Consider the following 23,126-nt stretch of genomic DNA (forward strand, 5'->3'; position numbering starts at 1 on the left):
CGGTTGGAAAAAACATTACACCCACAGGTAAAAGCAAACATTACACCCATAGGTAAAAGAAAAATATTTATAAACATATTTGCAAATTTTTGTAATTAGCCCAAAATATTAAAATTACATGTATAAATGTATTTAAAATATATATATTTAAAGAAAATATAAAAAAAAATTAATATTCTGTATTCGATTACACATGTAAATGAAACAAAAATTTACATACTAAGAAAATTAAGTACAGATTTGAACAAAGTACAGAGTGTACAGAAGCTTGTCACTGGGGCTGTACCCCTTTTAGATAAAATGTAGTACCTTTCAGTGTAAGTTCTTTTGTGTAGTCATGTTTTTGTACTAGTTAATATACTTGGAACCATAAGGGGCTAAAATGTATCATTAACATTAGCTTTATATGTACCACCCCAGTCACAAACCATTTTTGACCCTGTGGTGACTGAAGTGTACCAGAATTATTCACACAATTATTCATAATGACTTTCTATGCTGTTTATTTAGTTGTAAACATGCACAATATAGCATCAGTTAAAAGAAATTAAATGTCAGTAGAAGTCTATGAAATTGCAAATGTAAATGGAATTATTGAATTGTAATTTTGAGATCAAACTTGCATGTACAAAAGGGAAATTTAAATTCAATCTTAAGATTTTATTGTCATTTTGCATATTACATTTTAATTTTAATTTTAATACTGATAAGCTGACATAATAAACAGTGTATAAAACAACTACTTATGTAAAAAAGCTAAATCAAAAATATAGCAATTTTTAAATTAATAAAAATCCACCTGAAGAGGAAATACGCAAAACTGACATTTTAATATATACATTAAATTTGACCTTTTTTATCTGTTTAAACCAATACATTTATTTAATAAAAATATGTCAGTGGAAGGAAAATTATTGCTTGTGTTTTCAGTACACATCTTCTGTAAGAATGAAACTTGAAAATAGTGTACTAGCAGTCATATACCACAGGTTATACTGTACATGTCCACGCACAGGCCAATGTGTTGTTTGAGTCTGGCAATGGTAAACTTCCTATGCAGGAATTGTGTGCATTGGTTCAGTGGAGGCATGAAAGGTTTAGTACAGAAGGTTGATCACTCGAGTCACACTCTGCAACTCCATGTTTAAAATGCCTCTCTGGAGAAATGTCATGGTGTTTTTCCCAGTCCTGATCTTTCAGCTGAATTATCAGATATAATGTTGTAGGTTCACCCTACAGAAAAACAGAAATAGACTTGGCATGACACACTAAGACATAATACTGACTTTCCGTTGACTGTGACTATTTCAGTTGGTGTGGCAACAGTTTCCTTTATCAAACTTAATGAGGGGGTCAGAATTGTAAGTCAAGCAAAATAAGTTTATTCTTGAAGTCAATGCTTATACATCATGAAGAAAAATGCTTTAATAATGATTCCATACCTATTACCTATCAATTTACATTGGTGCCCCCCTCGGGAGTTTGGTGTGTTCCTACTGTGTCTGCATGGGTTTCCTCTGGTTTCCTCCCATGATCCAAACACACATTGGCAGGTGGATTGGCTACCCAAGTGTCCCTAGTGTGAGTGTGTGAGTGAAATTGTGGGTGTGTGGTGCCCTGTGAAGGACTAGTGCCCTGTCTAGGGTGTGTTCGCACATTGCACAGAGTGACTCCAGGTAGTATGTAAATATTTTGTACCAATCACAACCTTAAACTGGACAAATAGTTAAAGACAATGAATGAATACATGAATGAATGAAAGCACAGAAGCCGCATTGATGCAATAATTGTTAAATTATTATTTAGGTCCAGTAACAACCTGTAAGCTTCTTTGAAGTCCTCTCTCATCTCAACGTCAGTGTGGCAATGTGTATTTTAGGAAGTTCCATGACCCTCATCAGACAACTGTAAAAACAAAGCAGAAAACAATAGATGAAAGCTTCATTATAATATTCCAATAAATTATGTCAATAAAGACAATAGTGTAGCACAAATAAGCTAGAATAATTAGTAATGGTCTTACAGTAAAAAACTAATACATATCTAGTATGCCAGTCATTATGATCTGTACAAAACCATAAATATTTTCAGAATTATAAAACATACAATAATACTTACATGATGTTGGTTCACTTGCCACCAGCACTGGGCATTTGGTGACAATGCTGTTGATGCATCTGTTGACCTCCTCACCTAATAAAATTACTGAAACCTTCAGATCTCTGCAGCATTGAAATGTGGCATATTTTCTACCTTTTGCTTGAGTGACATATGCAAGGTGTGCTGGAGGATGGACAGTATTGACTCAAAACATGTATGCTTTCATTAATAATCAGATCACCGCTTATAAGTTTTAAAATATTATTACTAATTCTACAATATAATAAAATACCTACTTGCATTAGTGTTCCCCACAACATCCATATTTCACAGTTAAATCTTTGGGAACATGAACATACTCCAAGTTAGTTGGATACCTGTGTGGGAAAAAAATTTTCAGTCTAACAAAATATTGTATCATATGTAAATGTTTTGGTGCATCTGATAAAATTAAATGTATTGTTGATTTTCTAAGTAAAAGTAATAACAGAGTACAATACATAGATATTTTACCCACAACTTCAGATAAAAGTACCGTTCATCTGATGATTTTCACATATTTGGAAAAGCACAAATGTGGCCCGCGCAAATGGTATTGTATGATTTTACTTTCCAGCCCAGCACTTCTTTTGATATTTGGTTAACATTCACATTGTTAGCAAGGTGGCTTGCATGTAACTGCAACCGAGACCTACTGAAAATGTCAAAAGGTTTACTGTTAATGTAATAATTTTTTTTTGCACAGAATGGGTTAACTTATCCTCCTCTACTCGTTCACTTGTCTTCACTGAGATGCTAACCTAGCATAGCTGTTGCTTTGCTAGAGCTCTTTAAATACTTATACGTTTCCAGTGACAGGAACGTTTTATTAAGATTAAATATCACTTACCTCTGAATATACGAGCCTCCCCCACTGTTTTAGTAATGCCTGATTCCACAAACCGTTGAAAAATCTACTGAAACTTATTTGGGGCCATACTCAAACTCAGTAACCATTATGTGAAGGGGAGGGGTTGTCCCTCTCAAACACATTTCTCTCTCAACTGACTTGTTAAAAATGCATTTTGGACAACCACTGACTTCACCAATTGGTCCTGAAATAATTGACTTGTTTCCAATTCATTTAGGATTTCCACTGACATTTAAAACTATGTCCTTGACGGACTGGCTACTTTTAGACCTTTTTTGAACATCCAGGGACATTCCTTGTTTACTGGGTATGTTTCATAAATATAGCAGGTCAACATTACTTATCACTGAAGCATAGTCAGGATTTTTTTTTTTTTTTTAAATGCAGATATAAGCAATTACAGTGAGGATATAGATTTCACTGAGAAAATTGACCCTCAAGATAAAAACTGTACACCCATACACAAGTAAGATCAAACACCTTTATTTTGAAAAGGTCAATACAAGAACAAACTAAACCAGGATTAGTTCATATTCAAGCACAGACATTCACTGCTTCACTGAGAAGTCATGCTGGGCAGAACCACTCTGGAATCCAGATCTGAAGTGTAAAGGCTCCGTCAGATACTGATAGAAGCTGGAGCCAGTGGAGCTTGGAATTTGAAAACCACTGTAGAAACCTGGTGCAACTGCTGACGAGCTGCCAGATGTTGACTGGGTCACAGATGAGGCAGAGTCACTGGACGTCAACTGGGCTACTGAGGAAGGACCACTCCAGCTCCCACTGATGGCATCAGCAGCAGAGCTTAGTCCTCCAAAGGCACTATAGGAATCCGGTAAAGAGGAGATACTAGGTGTTGACTGGGTCAGGGTGGTAGAGGAGTCACTAGACACCAAAGAAGGACCACTCCAGCTCCCACTGATGGCATCAGCAGCAGAGCTTTGGCTTGAAACAATACCATATGATCCTGGTGAAACTGAGGTGGAGGAACCACTGGATGCAATCTGGGCCACAGAAGACTGAACTTGGGCCGAGCTCACAGCAGAGCCTGAATGTTGCTGCCCACCACTAAAGCTGCTGGAATACAGTTGAGAAAAGTCATAGGTACTTGATGGCTGACTAGCTGGACTAGGTTGGTCCAACCAAGCTGGGGCTACATATTGACCACTGGGGAAACCCTGGGGTCTAGAAACCTGTGATGTGCCTGGACCCTGGGAAAGCACTGTTTGTCTGGGAAAATCACTAACAGGGCTTAGACTTCCTGAGGCCACAAGCTTACCATCACGAGTGAAGAGTTTTGCCGTCATCTGACGAAGAACCAGTTGTGGCCTTGGACCAGACACCTGGGGAGGAAACCAGCTGGGAGGGAAAAACAGACCTCCTGAACTGCCTTGTGATGTTGAAGCCAAGCCTAATCCTAGACTCTGGGCAGGATGAAGGGGCTTGCTTACTGGTCGAGTTTGGGTAGTGTGGCCAAATTGAACTGGGGATTTTTGAGGTTGGGAAGAAACTGTAGCAACATTGTCTGAAGGTTGAGGCAACCCTGCCTGCCATGAAACCTGGGGCCAGACACTGCCTGGTTGCCGAGACCTAGGAACCAGGTTACCATCTACTTGTTTCCCTTGGGATCCTTGTGGTACTCTTAACTGCTCGGCAAACTGGACCCAGAAGTTGTCAGGTTGCTGTGATGCAGCACCTTCCTGGCTAAAAGTAGGCCAATTATCTGAGGGTCCCTGTGGTTGGGAAGAAAAAGCAGAAACATCACTTGAAGCTTGGTGCAACCCTGCCTGCTGTGAGAACTGGGCCCAGACACTGTCAGGTTGCTGAGAGCCAAGAACCTGCTGGCTAGATATTTGTTGACCTGGAGATCTTTGTGGTTGGGAATGAGTGTGAGGGAATCTGTGGCGCTGTGGCCTGCCTGAAGGGTGCCTAGTCTGCTGAGCATGGGGAACTTGTTGGCTAGATGTTTGTTGACCTGGGGATCTTTGTGGGTGGAGATGAGCATGAGGGAATCTATGTGGCCTGCCTGAAGGGGGCCCAGTTGGCTGGGCTTGCTGGCTAGTCATGGGTAGGACATCTGAGCCAACAAACTGGTTGGAGAAGGCTAGATCATTGGATACAGGCAGAAGGTTGCCAGATGATACCTGCTGGGGTGCACCTAGCTGCTGAAATTGGGCCTGAAAGTTTCTAGAAGAATCAGAGTACTGGTCTTGAAATACAAGATCACCACTTTGATGCACAGGGAGACTACCACCTAAAAGCACACCCTCAGGAACAGCTACAGGAGACAGCTGGCTGCTTGACTGAAACATGTAATTCTGGCTAGCTTGAGGAGTCACACTTGAGGCAGAACCGGGTGGATTAAATACAAAACTGGGCGTGCCTTCACTGGTCTGGGCATTAAAGAGATAAAACTGAGGATTTTGGAGCCGATGTACAGCAGCTCCTCGACTGAGCTGATCCCGAGTAAATCCTTTATGCCACACTTGAAGAATAAAGAAAAAAGAAAGTCTGATTAAAATGATAGTTTGACATCAACCCACAGAATTTAAAATCCTGCTTATAAATCAACTTACCTCTATGTGCACTGACTTCCCTCAGAACACACAAAGCAATTAGGAGTATCCACATCCTATAAAGAGAAGGTTAGTGATTAGTTCCACATTATTAACCAAACATTACCAAGCCAAGACCACATCAGTCATTTTAGACCATTACCTTTTTTCTCTCCAAGCCATGTTTCCAGTAGCTGGTGCTCAAAGACTACAGTCTTGTAATTCTTCTCTCACCAACAAACCCCAAAATCAAACAGACACATTTCTTACTGCTATACTCCTCTCTTTTAACTCCCTCAGTTAAGTCAGTAAATGAACATCACCTGCACACAGGTCACATGACTTCAGAGGGCATCAATTACACAGCTTAAGGACGTTCAACACAATCAAGTGTCAACAGTTCATGTGATAATCCATTTTTATATTATACAGCAATTAAATCAAAACTAGATTAACTATGTGTTGTACTAGAGATGTATTTCTATGCATAACTTGTGCTACATTTTTGTCAACACAACAGAAAAATGATATTATATTGTTTGCCAAACTTTTTCAGTTTACCTCACTTACCCCAGGCTTTAATGATCATGAAGTATATGAGATTTTCTCAGCAAAAGTGTTTTGGAATTACCTGCTTCAGTGGTTTGAAACATGCATTTGTTATTTAGATAATACTTATAAATTCCAAATTGTTAGTGCTCAGTGTATGCAATGTCACGTTATTTATTTTCATCCAGTTACATTTTTATGGTTTTTAAAAATGTATTTAGCTTTATTCAACCAGGAAAGAATATAACAGAGAGATATAACAAAAAAGTAATGGAAATTACAGTCTGCGTTCTCAATCATATCTTCTTAGGGTTCCAATACTGCCTACTGAAATACAAAACAAATTTTGTTATGCTGCATTTTTGTAGTAGAATTTGGTACAGAAAGACTTAAAATTACATGATTTAGTGCACACCGTAGAAACCCTAAGAAGATACAATTGAGAACACAGACCATAATTTCCATTACTTATATAAAATTACAAAGGTAATAAACTTACGTTTTTTCTAAATTAAAATGTAAAAAATGAATCAACCTATGTGCAGTTAGTGAGAACTAGGCAGCATTTTCATAAGGAACTTTGACAATGTCATTTTTCTATTCAATGGTACTGCAGCTGTTTGGAAGATGGAGCACTGTCTTGGAGTAAATGAGTGCTTCATTCAGCTTTTGTGGGAAGGAATAACCACAGAACTTTATATTGTTTTGTAATTAGCTTACACCATAAGCTTTAGTTCTCAAGTGAAAGACAATGTTTATTCACATCTAATTCATTACTCACTCTTCATGAGATTGTGATATTTTTTGGGGGGTGGGGGGAGGGTGAGTGGTGTGCAGAGAGAAGAAGAGAAATAAGAGAACAGCTCATGGAAATGTATTTTTCCACACTCCTGGGCATTTGAAGGTTAGAGTTTTTATAGACCAGGGGAAGAAATAAAAATTATATAAAATTCTGATCTGTGACCAAGCCCAGCACAAAGCATGGTGGAAAAGCTTAATAGCTACAGTATTGTATTATGGATCTGCTCTTCAAATCACTATTTAGTAATTTAGTATTGTGGTTACGGAGTAAACATTTAGCCGTTGATTCAACCTTGAAATAACGTACTTGATTGTCGTCTTATCAATGTTTTCTTAAGGTTGAAAATGAAAGTTGAAAAGATGTCCAAACACAGACGTTGAAAAAACGACTAACAAAGGCACATTAAAGACGTTCTTTTAAAGCTGTTATTTCAACGTTGAAATCACGTACCTAAATGTCATTCAATAAACACTGAATTAAAGTTGAAAAGACATCCAAACATAAACTTTGAAAAGACGACTAACAGATTCACATTACAAACTTTCAAAGTACAGTAGGTTCCATTAAGAATTTAATGTTTCAGACTGGTTTTTAATGGTGTCTACATCTAATAGTTTTCATCATGTAACCCATTAGCACTTAACGGTTCCTAATAGTTTAAACATTATTTCTCAAATAGTTTCCATTATGTAACACTTTTATTAGTATTTAATTTTACCTGTCAGTTCACAATCCCGGTTGGAAAAAACATTACACCCACAGGTAAAAGCAAACATTACACCCATAGGTAAAAGAAAAATATTTATAAATATGTTTGCAAATTTTTGTAATTAGCCCAAAATATGTGACTCAAATATGGCACACAAGTACATGTATAAATGTATTTAAAATCTATATATATTTAATGAAAAAAAAAATAATATTCTGTATTCGATTACACATGTAAATGAAACAAATATTTACATACTAAAAAAATGAAGTACAGATTTGAACAAAGTACAGAGTGTACAGATGCTTGTCACTGGGTATGTAAAACTGACATTTTAATATATACATTAAATTTGACCTTTTTTATCTGTTTAAACCAATACATTTAATTAATAAAAATATGTCAGTGGAAGGAATTATTGCTTGTGTTTTCAGTACACATCTTCTGTAAGAATGAAACTTGAAAATAGTGTACTGGCAGTCATATACCACAGGTTATACTGTACATGTCCACGCACAGGCCAATGTGTTGTTTGAGTTTGGCAATGGTAAACTTTCTATGCAGGAATTGTGTGCATTGGTTCAGTGGAGGTATGAAAGGTTTAGTACAGGAGGTTGATCACTCGAGTCACACTCTGCAACTCCATGTTTAAAATGCATCTCTGGAGAAATGTCATGGTGTTTTCAGGTGTGCAGGGTATTCAATTTTGAAGTCGTGATACATAAAGGAGTTTGTGAAGAAGGCCTCATCTACTGCACTATGACAGCAAACCTCAACTCAGCTTTCACCACACTATGGCTTCCTCTGGAAACACCAGTTTCCCAGTCCTGATCTTTCAGCTGAATTATCAGAAATAATGTTGTAGGTTCACCCTACAGAAAAACAGAAATAGACTTGGCATGACACACTAAGACATAATACTGACTTTCCGTTGACTGTGACTATTTCAGTTGGTGTGGCAACAGTTTACTTTATCAAACTTAATGAGAGTGTCAGAGTTGTAAGTCAAGCAAAATAGGTTTATTCTTGAAGTCAATGCCTATACATCATGAAGAAAAATGCTTTAATAATGATTCCATACCTATTACCTATCAATTTACATTGGTGCCCCCCTCGGGAGTTTGGTGTGTTCCTACTGTGTCTGCATGGGTTTCCTCTGGTTTCCTCCCATGATCCAAACACACATTGGCAGGTGGATTAGCTACCCAAGTGTCCCTAGTGTGAGTGTGTGAGTGAATGTGTGGGTGTGTGGTGCCCTGTGAAGGACTAGTGCCCTGTCTAGGGCATGTTCCCACCTTGCGCAGAGTGACTCCAGTTAGTATGTAAATATTTTGTACCCATCACAACCTTGAACTGGACAAGCAGTTAAAGACAATGAATGAATACATGAATGAATGAAAGCACAGAAGCCACATTGATGCAATAATTGTTAAATTATTATTTAGGTCCAATAACAACCTGTAAGCTTCTTTGAAGTCCTCTCTCATCTCAACGTCAGTGTGGCGATGTGTATTTTAGGGAGTACAGCTGCAAATCAGCCGCTAAACTGGTGAATTTTGTTCACTGTTAGAGTATGGATTCCATCACCCTCATCAGACAACTGTAAAAACAAAGCAGAACACAATAGATGAAAGCTTCATTATAATATTCCAATAAATGATGTCAATAAAGACAATAGTATAGCACAAATAAGCTAGAATAAGGAAAACATATTAGACAAAAGAAAATTAATATTGGTCTTACAGTAAAAAACTAATATATATCTAGTATGCCAGTCATTATGATCTGTACAAAACCATAAATATTTTCAGAATTATAAAACATACAATAATACTTACATGATGTTGGTTCACTTGCCACCAGCACTGGGCATTTGGTGACAATGCTATTGATGCATCTGTTGACCTCCTCACCTAATAAAATTACTGAAACCTTCAGATCTCTGCAACATTGAAAAGTGGCACATTTTCTTACCTTTTGCTTGAGTGACATATGCAAGGTGTGCTGGAGGATGGACAGTACTGACTCAAAACATGTATGCTTTCATTAATAATCTGATCACCGCTTATAAGTTTTAAAATATTATTACTAATTCTACAATATAATAAAATACCTACTTGCATTAGTGTTCGCCACAACATTCATATTTCACAGTTAAATCTTTGGGAACATGAACGTACTCCAAGTTAGTTGGATTCCTGAGTGGGAAAAAAATTCAGTCTAACGAAATATTGTATTATATGTAAATGTTTTGGTGCATCTGATAAAATTAAATGTATTGTCGACTTTCTAAGTAAAAGTAATGAGTACAATACATCAATATTTTACCCACAACTTCAGATAAAAGTACCGTTCATCTGATGATTTTCACATATTTGGAAAAGCACAAATGTGGCCCACGCAAATGGTATTGTATGATTTTACTTTCCAGCCCAGCACTTTTGATATTTGGTTAACATTCTCATTGTTAGCAAGGTGGCTTGCATGTAACTGCAACCGAGACCTACTGAAAATAATGTCAAAAAGTTACTGTTAATGTATTACTTTGAATTTTTATTTTAAACAGAATGGGTTAACCATCATCCTCCACTCTTTCACTTGTCTTCACTGAGATGCTAACCTAGCATAGCTGTTGCTTTGCTAGAGCTCTTCAAATACGTTTCCAGTGACACTAACATTAAGATTGAATGAAACTTGTGCTGTATTCAAAGATTAAGTCATTACTCATAGTAATTGTTATAGGACGGGGTTCTCCCTCTCAAACACACAGTCTGACACATTTCTCTCTCAACTGACTTGTTTAAAACGCATTTTGGACAACCACTGATATTTAAGACTAAGCCTTTGAGAGACCGACTACTTTTAGACCATTGTTTGAATGTCCAGGGATGTTCCTTGTTTACTGGGTATGTTTCATAAATATAGCAGGTCAACACTACTTATCACTGAAGCCAGCATAGTCATTTTTTTTAAACCCAGATGGAAGCAATTACAGTGAGGATATAGATTTCACCAAGATTGACCCTTAAGATAAAAATCACTGTACACCCATACACAAGTCAGATCAAACACCTTTATTTTGAAAAGGTCAATACAAGAACAAACTAAACCAGGATTAGTTCATATTCAAGCACAGACAATCACTGCTTCACTGAGAAGTCATGCTGGGCAGAACCACTCTGGAACCCAGATCTGAAGTGTAAAGGCTCCGTCAGATGCTGATAGAAGCTGGAGCCAGGTGAGCTTGGAATTTGAGAACCACTGTAGAAACCTGGTGCAACTGCTGAGGAGCTGCCAGATGTTGACTGGGTCACAGATGAGGCAGAGTCACTGGACGTCAACTGGGCTACTGAGGAAGGACCACTCCAGCTCCCACTGATGGCATCAGCAGCAGAGCTTAGTCCTCCAAAGGCACTATAGGAATCCGGTAAAGAGGAGATACTAGGTGTTGACTGGGTCAGGGTGGTAGAGGAGTCACTAGACACCACAGAAGGACCACTCCATCCTCCAGTGATGGCATCAGCAGCAGAGCTTTGGCTTGAAACAATACCATATGATCCTGGTGAAACTGATGTGGAGGAACCACTGGATGCAATCTGGGCCACAGAAGACTGAGCTTGGGCTGAGCTCACAGCAGAGCCTGACTGTTGCTGCCCACCACTAAAGCTGCTGGAATACAGTTGAGAAAAGTCATAGGTATTTGATGGCTGACTGGCTGGACTAGGTTGGTCCAGCCAAGCTGGGGCTACATATTGACCACTGGGGAAACCCTGGGGTCTAGAAACCTGTGATGTGCCTGGACCCTGGGAAAGCACTGTTTGTCTGGGAAAATCACTAACAGGGCTTAGACTTCCTGAGGCCACAAGCTTACCATCACGAGTGAAGAGTTTTGCCGTCATCTGACGAAGAACCAGTTGTGGCCTTGGACCAGACACCTGGGGAGGAAACCAGCTGGGAGGGAAAAACAGACCTCCTGAACTGCCTTGTGATGTTGAAGCCAAGCCTAATCCTAGACTCTGGGCAGGATGAAGGGGCTTGCTTACTGGTCGAGTTTGGGTAGTGTGGCCAAATTGAACTGGGGATTTTTGAGGTTGGGAAGAAACTGTAGCAACATTGTCTGAAGGTTGAGGCAACCCTGCCTGCCATGAAACCTGGGGCCAGACACTGCCTGGTTGCCGAGACCTAGGAACCAGGTTACCATCTACTTGTTTCCCTTGGGATCCTTGTGGTACTCTTAACTGCTCGGCAAACTGGACCCAGAAGTTGTCAGGTTGCTGTGATGCAGCACCTTCCTGGCTAAAAGTAGGCCAATTATCTGAGGGTCCCTGTGGTTGGGAAGAAAAAGCAGAAACATCACTTGAAGCTTGGTGCAACCCTGCCTGCTGTGAGAACTGGGCCCAGACACTGTCAGGTTGCTGAGAGCCAAGAACCTGCTGGCTAGATATTTGTTGACCTGGAGATCTTTGTGGTTGGGAATGAGTGTGAGGGAATCTGTGGCGCTGTGGCCTGCCTGAAGGGTGCCTAGTCTGCTGAGCATGGGGAACTTGTTGGCTAGATGTTTGTTGACCTGGGGATCTTTGTGGGTGGAGATGAGCATGAGGGAATCTATGTGGCCTGCCTGAAGGGGGCCCAGTTGGCTGGGCTTGCTGGCTAGTCATGGGTAGGACATCTGAGCCAACAAACTGGTTGGAGAAGGCTAGATCATTGGATACAGGCAGAAGGTTGCCAGATGATACCTGCTGGGGTGCACCTAGCTGCTGAAATTGGGCCTGAAAGTTTCTAGAAGAATCAGAGTACTGGTCTTGAAATACAAGATCACCACTTTGACGCACAGGGAGACTACCACCTAAAAGCACACCCTCAGGAACAGCTACAGGAGACAGCTGGCTGCTTGACTGAAACATGTAATTCTGGCTAGCTTGAGGAGTCACACTTGAGGCAGAACCGGGTGGATTAAATACAAAACTGGGCGTGCCTTCACTGGTCTGGGCATTAAAGAGATAAAACTGAGGATTTTGGAGCCGATGTACAGCAGCTCCTCGCCTGAGCTGATCCCGAGTAAATCCTTTATGCCACACTTGAAGAATAAAGTAAAAAAGAACGTCTGATTAAAGTGATAGTTTGACACCAATCCACAGAATTTAAAATCCTGCTTATAAATCAACTTACCTCTATGTGCACTGACTTCCCTCAGAACATACAAAGCAATTAGGAGTATCCACATCCTATAAGGAAAAAGGTTAGTGATTAGTTCCACATTATTAACCAAACATTACCAAGCCAAGACCACATCAGTCATTTCAGACCATTACCTTTTTTCTCTCCAAGCCATCATTTCAGTAGCTGGTGCTCAAAGACTACAGTCTTGTAATTCTTCTCTCACCAACAAACCCCAAAATCAAACAGACACATTTCTTACTGCTATACTCCTCTCTTTTAACTCCCTCAGTTAAGTCAGTAAATGAACATCACCTGCACACAGGTCACATGACTTCAGAGGGCATCAATTACACAGCTTAAGGACATTCAACACAATCAAGTGTCAACAGTTCATGTGATAATCCGTTTTTATATTATACAGCAATTAAATCAAAACTAGATTAACTATGTGTTGTACTAGAGATGTATTTCTATGTGTTACTTGTGCTACATTTTTGTCAACACAACAGAAAAATTATATGATATTGTTTGCCAAACCTTTTCAGTTTACCTCACTTACCCCAGGCTTTAATGATCATGAAGTATATGAGATTTTCTCAGCAAAAGTGTTTTGGAATTAGCTGCTTCAGTGGTTTGAAACATGCATTTGTTATTTAGATTATACTTAAAAATTCCAAATTGTTAGTGCTCAGTGTATGCAATGTCACATTGTTTATTTTCATCTAGTTAAATTTTTATAGTTTTTAAAAACGTGTTTACCTTTATTTAACCAGGAAAGAATCTCACTGAGATATAACAAATGTATGCAAAAGTGTTTTGGAATTAGCTGCTTCAGTGGTTTGAAACATGCATTTGTTATTTAGATTATACTTAAAAATTCCAAATTGTTAGTGCTCAGTGTATGCAATGTCACATTGTTTATTTTCATCTAGTTAAATTTTTATAGTTTTTAAAAACGTGTTTACCTTTATTTAACCAGGAAAAAATCTCACTGAGATATAACAAATGTATGCAAAAGTCTAAGAATTACATGATTTATTGTAAGCCGTTGAAACCCTATGAAGATACAACTGAGAACGCAGATCATAATTTCCAATGATTTGTTATATAACATTACCAAGGTAAAAAACTTATGGACTTATGAATTAAAATGTACCAGTGAACTAACCTATGTGCAGTTAGCGAGGACTAGGCAGTATTTTCATAAGGAACTTTGACACTGTCATTTGTCTATTCAATGGTACTATTTTCTGCAGCTGTTTGGAAGATAGAGCACTGTCTTGGAGTAAACGAGTTTGTTCTTCATTCAGCATTTGTGGGAAGGAATAACCATAGAACTGACTTTATATTGTTTTTTAATTAGCTTACATCATAAGCTTAAGTTTGTTCTCAAGTGAAAGACAATGTTTATTCACATCTAATTCAATACTCCCTTTTTATGAGGTTGTGATTTTTTTGGTGGGTGGTGTGCAGAGAGTAGAAGGGAATCTCAGAACAGCTCATGGAAATGTACTTTTCTACACTCCTGGGCATTCTGTCTTTCCAAGCCATTTCTCAGAAGGTAGTGCCCAGAAGCCAGCCTCTTTCAACTTTTCTCACACTAACAAACCCCAGAAACAAGTAGACATATTACTGACTGCTGCACTCCTTCATTTCAAAGCCCTCAAATAAGTCAGTAATTGAACATCACCTGCGCACATGTAATCACATCACATGCCATGACTATTCATTGTTTTCAATCTCTTTCAGCTGTAAAATGGCTGACTTGTCGACATTGTTCGAACCCAAGTTACACCGGTCTTATACCAAATGACTATCAGACCAATTTCTAGTATCAGAATGTAATCATGTGAGTAGAAAAGTTGCCATGGTCTCATCATCTTGATTGTTTGTTGTTCACAGGAGCTTGTTTTGAGTCTTGATTGTTTTATCATCTTGATTTTCATATAAAATCAACCGTGTTTAATATTATCACCATCAAGTTCTGGTCTATCATCATTAAATGTGAGAGGGTGTAAGATTTTAGAAATGTTCAGAGACTTTTCAAATTGTTTTAGTTGTATAAGGTTAGCATAACAATGAATCTTGTGATATTTAAACTCCCAGTAGCCAATCTGGCATTGCACTATACGCTGTGTTAGAGTTCTGTTAACACACAACAAGGAAGACATAAATAACTCCTACACAACTTCAGTCCAGATTTGAGGACTATCCAGTAAGAATGTCTCTCAGCTCATATTCTATTACTATTATTTGCCAAGTTATATTGTTTGTCTAAAAAATGTTAGCATGATTACTAATATAAACAAACCACACTGTTTCAGTGGCTGGTTCCGTTTCATTTTATTTATAGCGGACTCTTCATGTACATAGCATCTTTAAAAAAAAATAAAGAAAAAATAAAAGCAATGCATACAATTATTTAAAATAAAATGATAAAATTGGGCGGCACAGTGGTTCAGCAGGGGCCTGGAGGTTGTGGGTTCAATTCCCGCTCCGGGTGACTGTCTGTGAGGGGTGTGGTGTGTTCTCTCTGTGTCTGCGTGGGTTTCCTCCGGGTGCTCCAGTTTCCTCCCACAGTTTAAAAACACACATTGGTAGGTGGATTGGTGACTCAAAAAGTGTCCGTAGGTGTGAGTGTGTCTGTGTTGCCCTATGAAGGACTGGCGCCCCCTCCAGGGTGTATTCCCACCTTGCGCCCAATGATTCCAGGTAGTCTCTGGACCCACCGTGACCCTGAATTGGATAAGCGGTTACAGATAATGAATGAATAAATGAAAATTATAAAATTAAATAATTTTTAATTAATTACTTAGTTTTTTTTAAATTATCCAATAAGTATATATGTGCATGTTTTTATTGGTCCATGTTTGGCATGTATTTTTTGGACAGCAACAATATTTACAAGTTGAATAAACACGGTTCTGATTCTGCTTCTTCAGAATGTCACCTGTAACAAATCACTGGTCAATGTTTTGAACATCAAATCAACTCATCCCGTGCTAGTGACGTCCAAAACAGAGACACTCAGCAATTTCATCTTGGTGAGTGTGACTTACCCCTCTCTCTCTCTCACCCTAATATGCATACATTGTTCTTTAGCACTCAGGACCCCCACAGAGCAGATGTGATGTGGTGGTGGATCATTCTCAGCGCTGCAGTGACACTGACGTGGTGGTGGTGTGTTAGTGTGTGTTGTGCTGGTGTAGAGTCGATCAGACACAGCAGTGCTGCTGGAGAGTCCATCAACCAGAAACATCCAGCCAACAATGTCTTGAGTGGAGCATCCGCAGTGGTTTAATAATTGAAACTGCAGTAGTCATTACAAGTGGAACATTGTGTGAATTTAAAGAAACTACTTGTTATTTTAGATGTGTTTATTGCAAACAACTGAAATATGGTAAATTTGGAGTACACCTAATTGAATACATTTCATAACATCTCTCTCTCTCTCTCTCTCTCTCTCTCTCTCTCTCTCTCAGAGCTGTGAGGAAATGGCAAACCCCTGTAAATCATTTTCCTGTGATATCCCATCTGTTGGTAGAGTCAGTAACTTGAACATCACCTTTAGAGTCTGGATGCCAACTTTCATCAAAGTGAGCTCTTTATATTTACCCCTCTTTTATCAATTCAACACTTTTCTTCTGTGCATTATGTGTGTCTTTACAAATGTTTTTGTCTTTGTCTTTTCTGTGTGTATTCCTCAGGCTGAGTTTTCAGATACTCTAGAGTTGGTAATCCAGGCAAAGCTGGAGAACAGGGGCCAAGATCTGTTTCAGCTCAGACAGAACGATATTGTCCGAAAGGTGAGGGACATGTTGACTACACTGCTCATTTCAATGGGTTGGGGTGTGGTTACACTTTGATATTGTAATTGTTGTGTGATGGCATTACAAACAGAAGAACACTTTAAATTCATAATAACTGTGTACACTTTAAACCCCGTGGCCAAAAGCCTGAACATCCTTTGCAGTGAACGTGTCCATGCACCAGAGTAGATCTAAATCTTAATGATCTTATTACAATTAGTGATATTTACTTGTAATTTGAACTCTGTTTCCAGGTGAATGTGAAGCTCTCTAAAGAGTCTCGAGGTGGAATTCCTCTCTGGATTATTATCCTCAGTATTCTTTTAGGATTATTAATCCTGGCGCTGGTTATTTTCGCTCTCTGGAAGGTAAGAACCACATCCTGATTCACAGCAGCTTGGTCCATATTCTAAAAATCCATATAGTTGTTAATGGTGCAGTCATTTTTATTTTACTGATGCATGTTATGAAGGAGATGTTATACTAACCCCTAGTGGCCTGTGTGGATCCAAAATATTGTACCAAATCTTAGTAGAGGGCCCATTCTGAGAAAAATACACTTGTTCATTTAGGGACTCCAAACAAATTGATTCTTCATTTGGATTCCAAAACAATGTAAAAATAATACAATTAATCTGTAATGCATAAACTGTGACCAAAATAAACCCAAACTCTCAATGAAATATGCAGTAAATTTCCATGTTAAACTGTCCATAAAAACACAGGTGGGTGTCAACTATAACTGCATTAGCACAATCAGTTATCGTATGGATGTATCACACTTTTTTGTTCTTGCAGTAAACAATTGTTAAGACCATGATGGGCCATAAAACACTGTTAGTTAACTTTGCCACATTTACTCAATATGTAAAATCACAATAACAAAACCATGTGCAATTTTGGTTCTTTTTTTTCTAGGCTGGGTTCTTCAAGAGAAAATCTGTGGAGGAGATGAAGGAGGAAATGAAAGATGAGTGAAGGAGCATTAAAGATGAGTGAAGGCTTCAGTTGGAGGTCAAACTATCCCTCAGGTCAAACACACACCTTCACACACACAGAGACACTCAGAGAAGCCATAGACTTGTACCCTTTCGCACCAAAGAAATCCATCTTCAAAAACATGTCATGGATCTGAGTCTGGAATATCTACATGTCCCGAGTTTCTGGATCTTTCCTGGAACTGTTTATTAACCATGAAATGCCTTCAGCTCTGGTCTCTGAACCCGAGAATAATGTGCTCGTCTTTAGAAGAGAAAAGATCAAGTTCTTGCTTTAAATTGTACAGATGTTGTATCCAGAGCAATTTATATTTTTTTACCCTGTTTAAAATGTAAACTTTAGCAGTCTTGCTAAAGGACTTATATGGACTGGGATCCTACGACTCAGACTTCCTGACTCACAACAAGACTTGGACTTCAGATCTAACGTATTGAGACTTGATAGTTGTAGGACTTCAAATCTTATGAATTCTGTTTTGATTCAGACTTCTACATTCCTCAACTCGATTCAGACTTCAGAGCATTTGATTCACTATTCTAATTACACTTCAAATCTTATGACTTGCCACTCTGAGTCAGATTGGTGACTCAAATGGCCCTGGAGTTCTTGACTTACTGACTGACAACTCATCTCTGATTTCAAATCATGTAACTCAAGACTCAAGCTGGACATCAAGACTTTGGACTCGTGATTCAACTGACTCAGATCTCAGTGAATTAAGACTTGACGCTGACTCTTATAGAAAGTGAATCGTGACCATTGGCCACTGCTCTAAACTGCGTGGTTCCCAAAGGGAAGGTTAGTACATTGAAAACAGGAAAAGGAAAATGTCACCAATCACAGTTCCAGTCTGTGTTTCAGATCCACTGTTCAGAAACATGCAGGACATGAACAAGGAGTCCATAGTGTTTCACATCACGTCATATCAGTGCTTTATGTCCATTTGGTCAGAAGCAGTTATATTGGTTGATGAACTGTATATTTTTAGGATTGTTTGTCTTTTTAAATCACTGTAAATGTGTGTGTAGAGCTCGCTGTGCTGCATCTAATATATATATATATATATATATCGACTGTTTTGGCACATTCATGTATGAAACGTTTTGACACTGTCATTTTCACAATGTTTCCAGACTTTCCTTCCTGGTCTTAACCATGCTTGTACTGTAAATGTGTGTAAAGCTCAGAGTGTGTATATATATAGAGTAATGTTTGCGATGATGCTCATATTTTAATGACTTTATCCAAACAATTGATGAGGCCTCAGTCCCTGCATTTAGAGGAATATGAGAAAGAAATCCACAGGAACATTCTTACTCAGGAGTTTCAGTTCAGTTTCATTAGTGTTTGAAAGTCTGGAATCACTGCCTTGTTCAGAACTCCTGCCATTTCATTCAGTAGTAATGTGTTTTCTGTGGATTATGACACTGGCGATAGGATTTAAAACAACACTGGGTAGTATTTGTTCCTTAAAGTAAAGCTTCAAAATGATTCTGATGCTCCACCTTGCTGTATTAGGAGAATAGAGACTCTGTTGTTGCTATTCTGGACTTGGTACTGCAGAAACTGCACTATGAACCTTTTGCCTTTTGGAGACAGGTAGGAAACCACCTACAGTCCCTGCCCCTTCATTTCAGGGCAGTGCTGTAAAAGTGAATTATACTCTTCAACTGTAGGAGGAGAAAAAACACCTAATCATACCTAGTGTTCCTTAAACATCCTAAGAAATATTTAAAATTCTGACACAGTAAGAAGAAACTACAGATGATATACTATACGTCCTATTCATTATTGGAACATGTCTGTGAGGATTTAATGGAATTCTGGTCCAGAAGAGCATCAGTGGGGGTAAGGGTCTGATGTTGAGGATTAGTTCTGAATCTCAGTCACCACTCCAACTCATCCCAGAAGAACTGAATGAAGCTCCATCTCTCCAGAGAGCACAGTTCCAGTGCTCCACAGCTCAATGTGTTTACAGGAACACGAATCTGGATACATCCACCATTTACTTAGTTTTTATAGTTTTCTCTTCTTATTACAGCTTCCTTTTTTTAGCGTGTTGCCTGAATGAAGCAGTGACTCCTAACTTTTGAAAGTTGAATTTTTTTTAAAAGAAAATATCTGGAAAGTGAAACTGAAATATTCAATTTAACAATGAAGTATATCCATTGCTTATGGAGGAAGTCCTCCTGAGTTGTTAAATGTCTTGGGTTTGGATGCCGTAGCCTTCCAAAATGATCACTGGTCTTGTTCTCTCTGGATGTTTGGATCTCTCTCTCTCTCTCTCAGCACATTGCTTGGACATCTGTTATTTCACCAAAGAGAGCTGTGTTTTAAGTGTTCTCCTCCAAGCATGTTGAGCTCCAGGTCTGCTAGCATGGTGCGATTAGGGGAGAGATAACTAACAGATAGAATTGAAAAAAATGTTGTTACTACATTGTTACATTTTTGCAGTGATTTTGCTCAAGGATTATGCTCCAGCTATGCAATACAGGTGTTTTTCAGGTTTGAAATATAATGTTTTTTTTTATTATGTTTCTGTGTAATTGATTGTTTTCTCCTCAAATCTCCTCTCCGCAAGTTTTTTTTTTTTTTTTGTTAAAAAAGAAAAGGTCAGTTATTTCTGCTCATGTCAAGACTGGGGTAAGCAACAAGGAATATTTACCCTGATTCTGCAGAACTGACACATACAGTCAGACTAATGAATGCCTTAATGAAATTAGACCTTGGCCTAATACTCTGGCAGAGCAGAGCAGCTCTTTCCCGTGAGAAAGCCCTGAGTTGTTTTGTGTTTGAGACTTATTTTTATTATTTATTTTTGTATTGAGTACATTATATTGGGTTTGATTAAACATCCTGATGGAGGATTTACAAACCCAGTTCCCAAACATGTCGGAACTGCAGTTAAAAACAGAAAGCAGTACGTTTTAAACCTGTGTTGACAGTGTAAATATGAAGATATTTCATGTAAAACCTCCTCAGTGTCATTGGTTTGTGCAAATATTCACTTGAGGCACATTCCAAAAACCTTGGGAATTAAATTCTAAACCTAGTGTCCAAGAAAACCAGAGTTTTCCAGACGTTCTATCCAGATGTTTATGTGCAATCCGGTGTGGCAGGGATTTTAGGTGTCATCAGAAGATTCAGGGTGAGGGTGAAGGAGCAAAAGATGAGGATGAAGGTCCAGTGCAGTTTCACAGCTGAGAGGAACTGCAAACCTTTCAGCTTAAAACAGGATCAGTTCATATCTCCAGTCTCCAAATGATTATCTGCTCACACAGACCAAACCCAGAACTGAGCTTAAGACAAAGGAGGTGAGAAGGATACAGAGAGGTTTGGGTGGCTCCCATCATTCAGCAGGAGGAAGCAGTAATGGAAAAGAGGGAGGTGACAGGATGGAAATGGAAGAGAGAGGAGAAAATTTAAAGGGTGTGAATGTGTAGGAAAGGAATATTAGTCGTGGTCCATAACCCAAACATATGATGTTTCATAACTCCATTATGGTGTTGATGAAGTGAACCAGAGGTTAACCTTTTCCAGTCCCAACGTTTTTGGAAGCTGTGGCCGGATTCAGATTTGGAAAAAAAATTGCACATACAAAGAAGTGAAACAATATTTATTAACCACTACCTTCTGTTTTTACTTCCACTTCTCACATACTCCAGCATTTTTGGGAACTGCTGTCTATAAAGTTACTGTGATTTCAAGTATTTCACATGTCTAAATGTTGTAAATGAAAAATTATAGCTATTCTTTAATAATTTTATAAAGTTTTTGTTTTTAGATCTTGTTACAATTATTCACTTATTTTGGGGTTGATTCCAGGCCAAGATCAGAACAATGCCTGTCATAAAACTGTATTATTTTACTGTCATTTGTCAAATTCCTTCTGTTTCTTGTAAAACGTTAGATCATATTGTGTGTGAGACTCTCGGCCCGCCCACTCCACTGCTGTGAGCATTTTTCTGAAAAAAAAAAAGTGAAATAAATAATAAAAAAAAATAAACTAAATAAAACTCAAGCCTCTGCCCTGTAGCATGTGGATGAGTTTAAGTTGAAATCACTGCTGTGAATTTTCCATGTTATGCACTGGTTTTGTCTGGCTAAATGTACACACCGATTAACCATAACATTAACAACACCTTGTTTCTACAGTCACTGTCCATTCTCTCAGCTCCACTGACCACACAGGAGCACTCTGTAGTTCCACAATTACACACAGCAGTCCGTCTGTTGCTGTGCATACTTTGTTATCTCCTTTATACGCTGTTTTCAGTGCTCAGGATGTTGTGTTATGGCTGATATGTGTGTGTGTATATATATATATAGTTTTTTTCTATAAAGCACGTTTTTTAAAAGCCTTGCACAGACTGTTGATTAATAAATAAATGCAAATTGAATAAAAATTTTGTAATTAACGAATGAAGTGTCTGATTAATAATTGTGTTTTCTCCAGTAATGTAACAGTTTAAAAATTAAAATCCTTAGTCATTATACATTATATTAATCAATGCACAAAATGACCAGAAGTGTGTGGACCCCTCCTCATCCAAGGTTAGTTATCAGGAGTGTGTTCCTCTTTGCTGCACTAACATCGCTGCTCTTCTGGGAGGATGTTACATGATGATGGAAAGTTGCTGAGAGGGTTTAATGGCATTCAGATGTATAAATATTAGGTCGAGGGCTGATGATGGATGATTAGCTATGGATCAAACACCTCTTCAACTCATCCCAGAAGAGCTGGATGAATCTCCATCACTCCAATAGCAATAGCAGGTTAATCTATAGAGCACTTTTCATAAAGCAGGGAGAATCCAGAGAAGTAGCCAATGAAGAACATCTCCCATCAATAATAATAATAATAATAATAATAATAATAATAACAATAATGTATTTATAAAGTGCTTTTCGATGACTGAAAGATGCTGATTAAAATGGGAATTAATATGTAAGGGACCAAAAAGCATCAGACAATCAAACAGAGCAACATATAACACACAAAACAATACAATAACACAAAGTGGAGTAAATGACATGGGTTAACCTATTAGCACTAGGAGGGGAGTAGGAAAGGGAAGTGAAGTCATGCCAGACCACGTTCTTTACTTATCAAACACTTGCATAACATCAGAGATTGATTAAGCTTTTAACAGAAGACAGAAGACGGCAAAGAAGAAACTAGCCAGTTGTGCGCCTGTGGAAATAAACATTTTTATGGAATTTGTGGTATATTTCCAAAGATTTTGTCCAGAAAACGTAAGCCTTAATTCAGTCCAAAAGAAAAGGAGCTGAGGGACATTCCATCTGGTCCTAATTTTGGGCTTAATTTATTCAATCAAATTATTGTTGTAAATATTGATTTTGTTGAAGGACCCCCAGACATGTAACATATTGGCAGATGTTAACACTGATGATTTGATGGGCAGCAGTGGCCTAATATTTAGAGCGGAAGGTTGAAATGGGAAAGGTTGGGCGGTGGAAGTGAAGGAACAGCACTGTCCTCCTCCTCAATCCATGGCTGAGGTGCCCTTGA

The 23,126-nt window shown here is 38.4% G+C and overlaps 3 protein-coding genes across 3 annotated transcripts in view; 1 reads left to right on the plus strand and 2 right to left on the minus strand.

The window, feature by feature from the left end:
* itga1 (integrin, alpha 1) overlaps positions 1–21,984 on the plus strand; it is a 93,591-nt gene extending 71,607 nt beyond the window's left edge. Inside the window, exons 26-30 of the mRNA XM_066651712.1 lie at positions 15,728–15,829; positions 16,268–16,381; positions 16,493–16,591; positions 16,849–16,962; positions 17,513–21,984. Of these exons, the coding sequence (XP_066507809.1) occupies positions 15,728–15,829; positions 16,268–16,381; positions 16,493–16,591; positions 16,849–16,962; positions 17,513–17,572 (489 nt within the window). The 3' untranslated portion in view covers positions 17,573–21,984. The remainder of the gene's footprint in view (positions 1–15,727; positions 15,830–16,267; positions 16,382–16,492; positions 16,592–16,848; positions 16,963–17,512) is intronic.
* LOC136675253 (uncharacterized) lies at positions 3,503–5,857 on the minus strand. The gene is made up of 3 exons (XM_066651714.1): positions 5,729–5,857; positions 5,587–5,642; positions 3,503–5,495 (listed from the first exon to the last, which is right to left on the minus strand). Exons 1-3 carry the CDS (start codon positions 5,746–5,748, stop codon positions 3,559–3,561), a joined length of 2,013 nt encoding a protein of 670 aa, XP_066507811.1. The 5' UTR covers positions 5,749–5,857; the 3' UTR covers positions 3,503–3,558.
* On the minus strand, positions 10,693–13,066 carry LOC136675251 (uncharacterized). The gene is made up of 3 exons (XM_066651713.1): positions 12,938–13,066; positions 12,795–12,850; positions 10,693–12,702 (listed from the first exon to the last, which is right to left on the minus strand). Exons 1-3 carry the CDS (start codon positions 12,958–12,960, stop codon positions 10,766–10,768), a joined length of 2,016 nt encoding a protein of 671 aa, XP_066507810.1. The 5' UTR covers positions 12,961–13,066; the 3' UTR covers positions 10,693–10,765.
* Positions 21,985–23,126: the final 1,142 nt, after the last annotated feature.

This window comes from Hoplias malabaricus, chromosome 18, assembly GCF_029633855.1.
Source record: "Hoplias malabaricus isolate fHopMal1 chromosome 18, fHopMal1.hap1, whole genome shotgun sequence".
Classification (NCBI taxonomy): domain Eukaryota; kingdom Metazoa; phylum Chordata; class Actinopteri; order Characiformes; family Erythrinidae; genus Hoplias; species Hoplias malabaricus.

Excerpts from the sequence above, each read along its gene's own strand:
- LOC136675253 (XM_066651714.1), bottom strand. The coding sequence starts at position 5,748 with ATGGCTTGGAGAGAAAAAAG. Across the intron at positions 5,643-5,728 it reads ATGGCTTGGAGAGAAAAAAG|GATGTGGATACTCCTAATTG; the intron begins GTAATGGTCTAA and ends TTCTCTTTATAG. Across the intron at positions 5,496-5,586 it reads GGAAGTCAGTGCACATAGAG|TGTGGCATAAAGGATTTACT; the intron begins GTAAGTTGATTT and ends TTATTCTTCAAG.
- LOC136675251 (XM_066651713.1), bottom strand. The coding sequence starts at position 12,960 with ATGATGGCTTGGAGAGAAAAAAG. Across the intron at positions 12,851-12,937 it reads ATGGCTTGGAGAGAAAAAAG|GATGTGGATACTCCTAATTG; the intron begins GTAATGGTCTGA and ends TTTTCCTTATAG. Across the intron at positions 12,703-12,794 it reads GGAAGTCAGTGCACATAGAG|TGTGGCATAAAGGATTTACT; the intron begins GTAAGTTGATTT and ends TTATTCTTCAAG.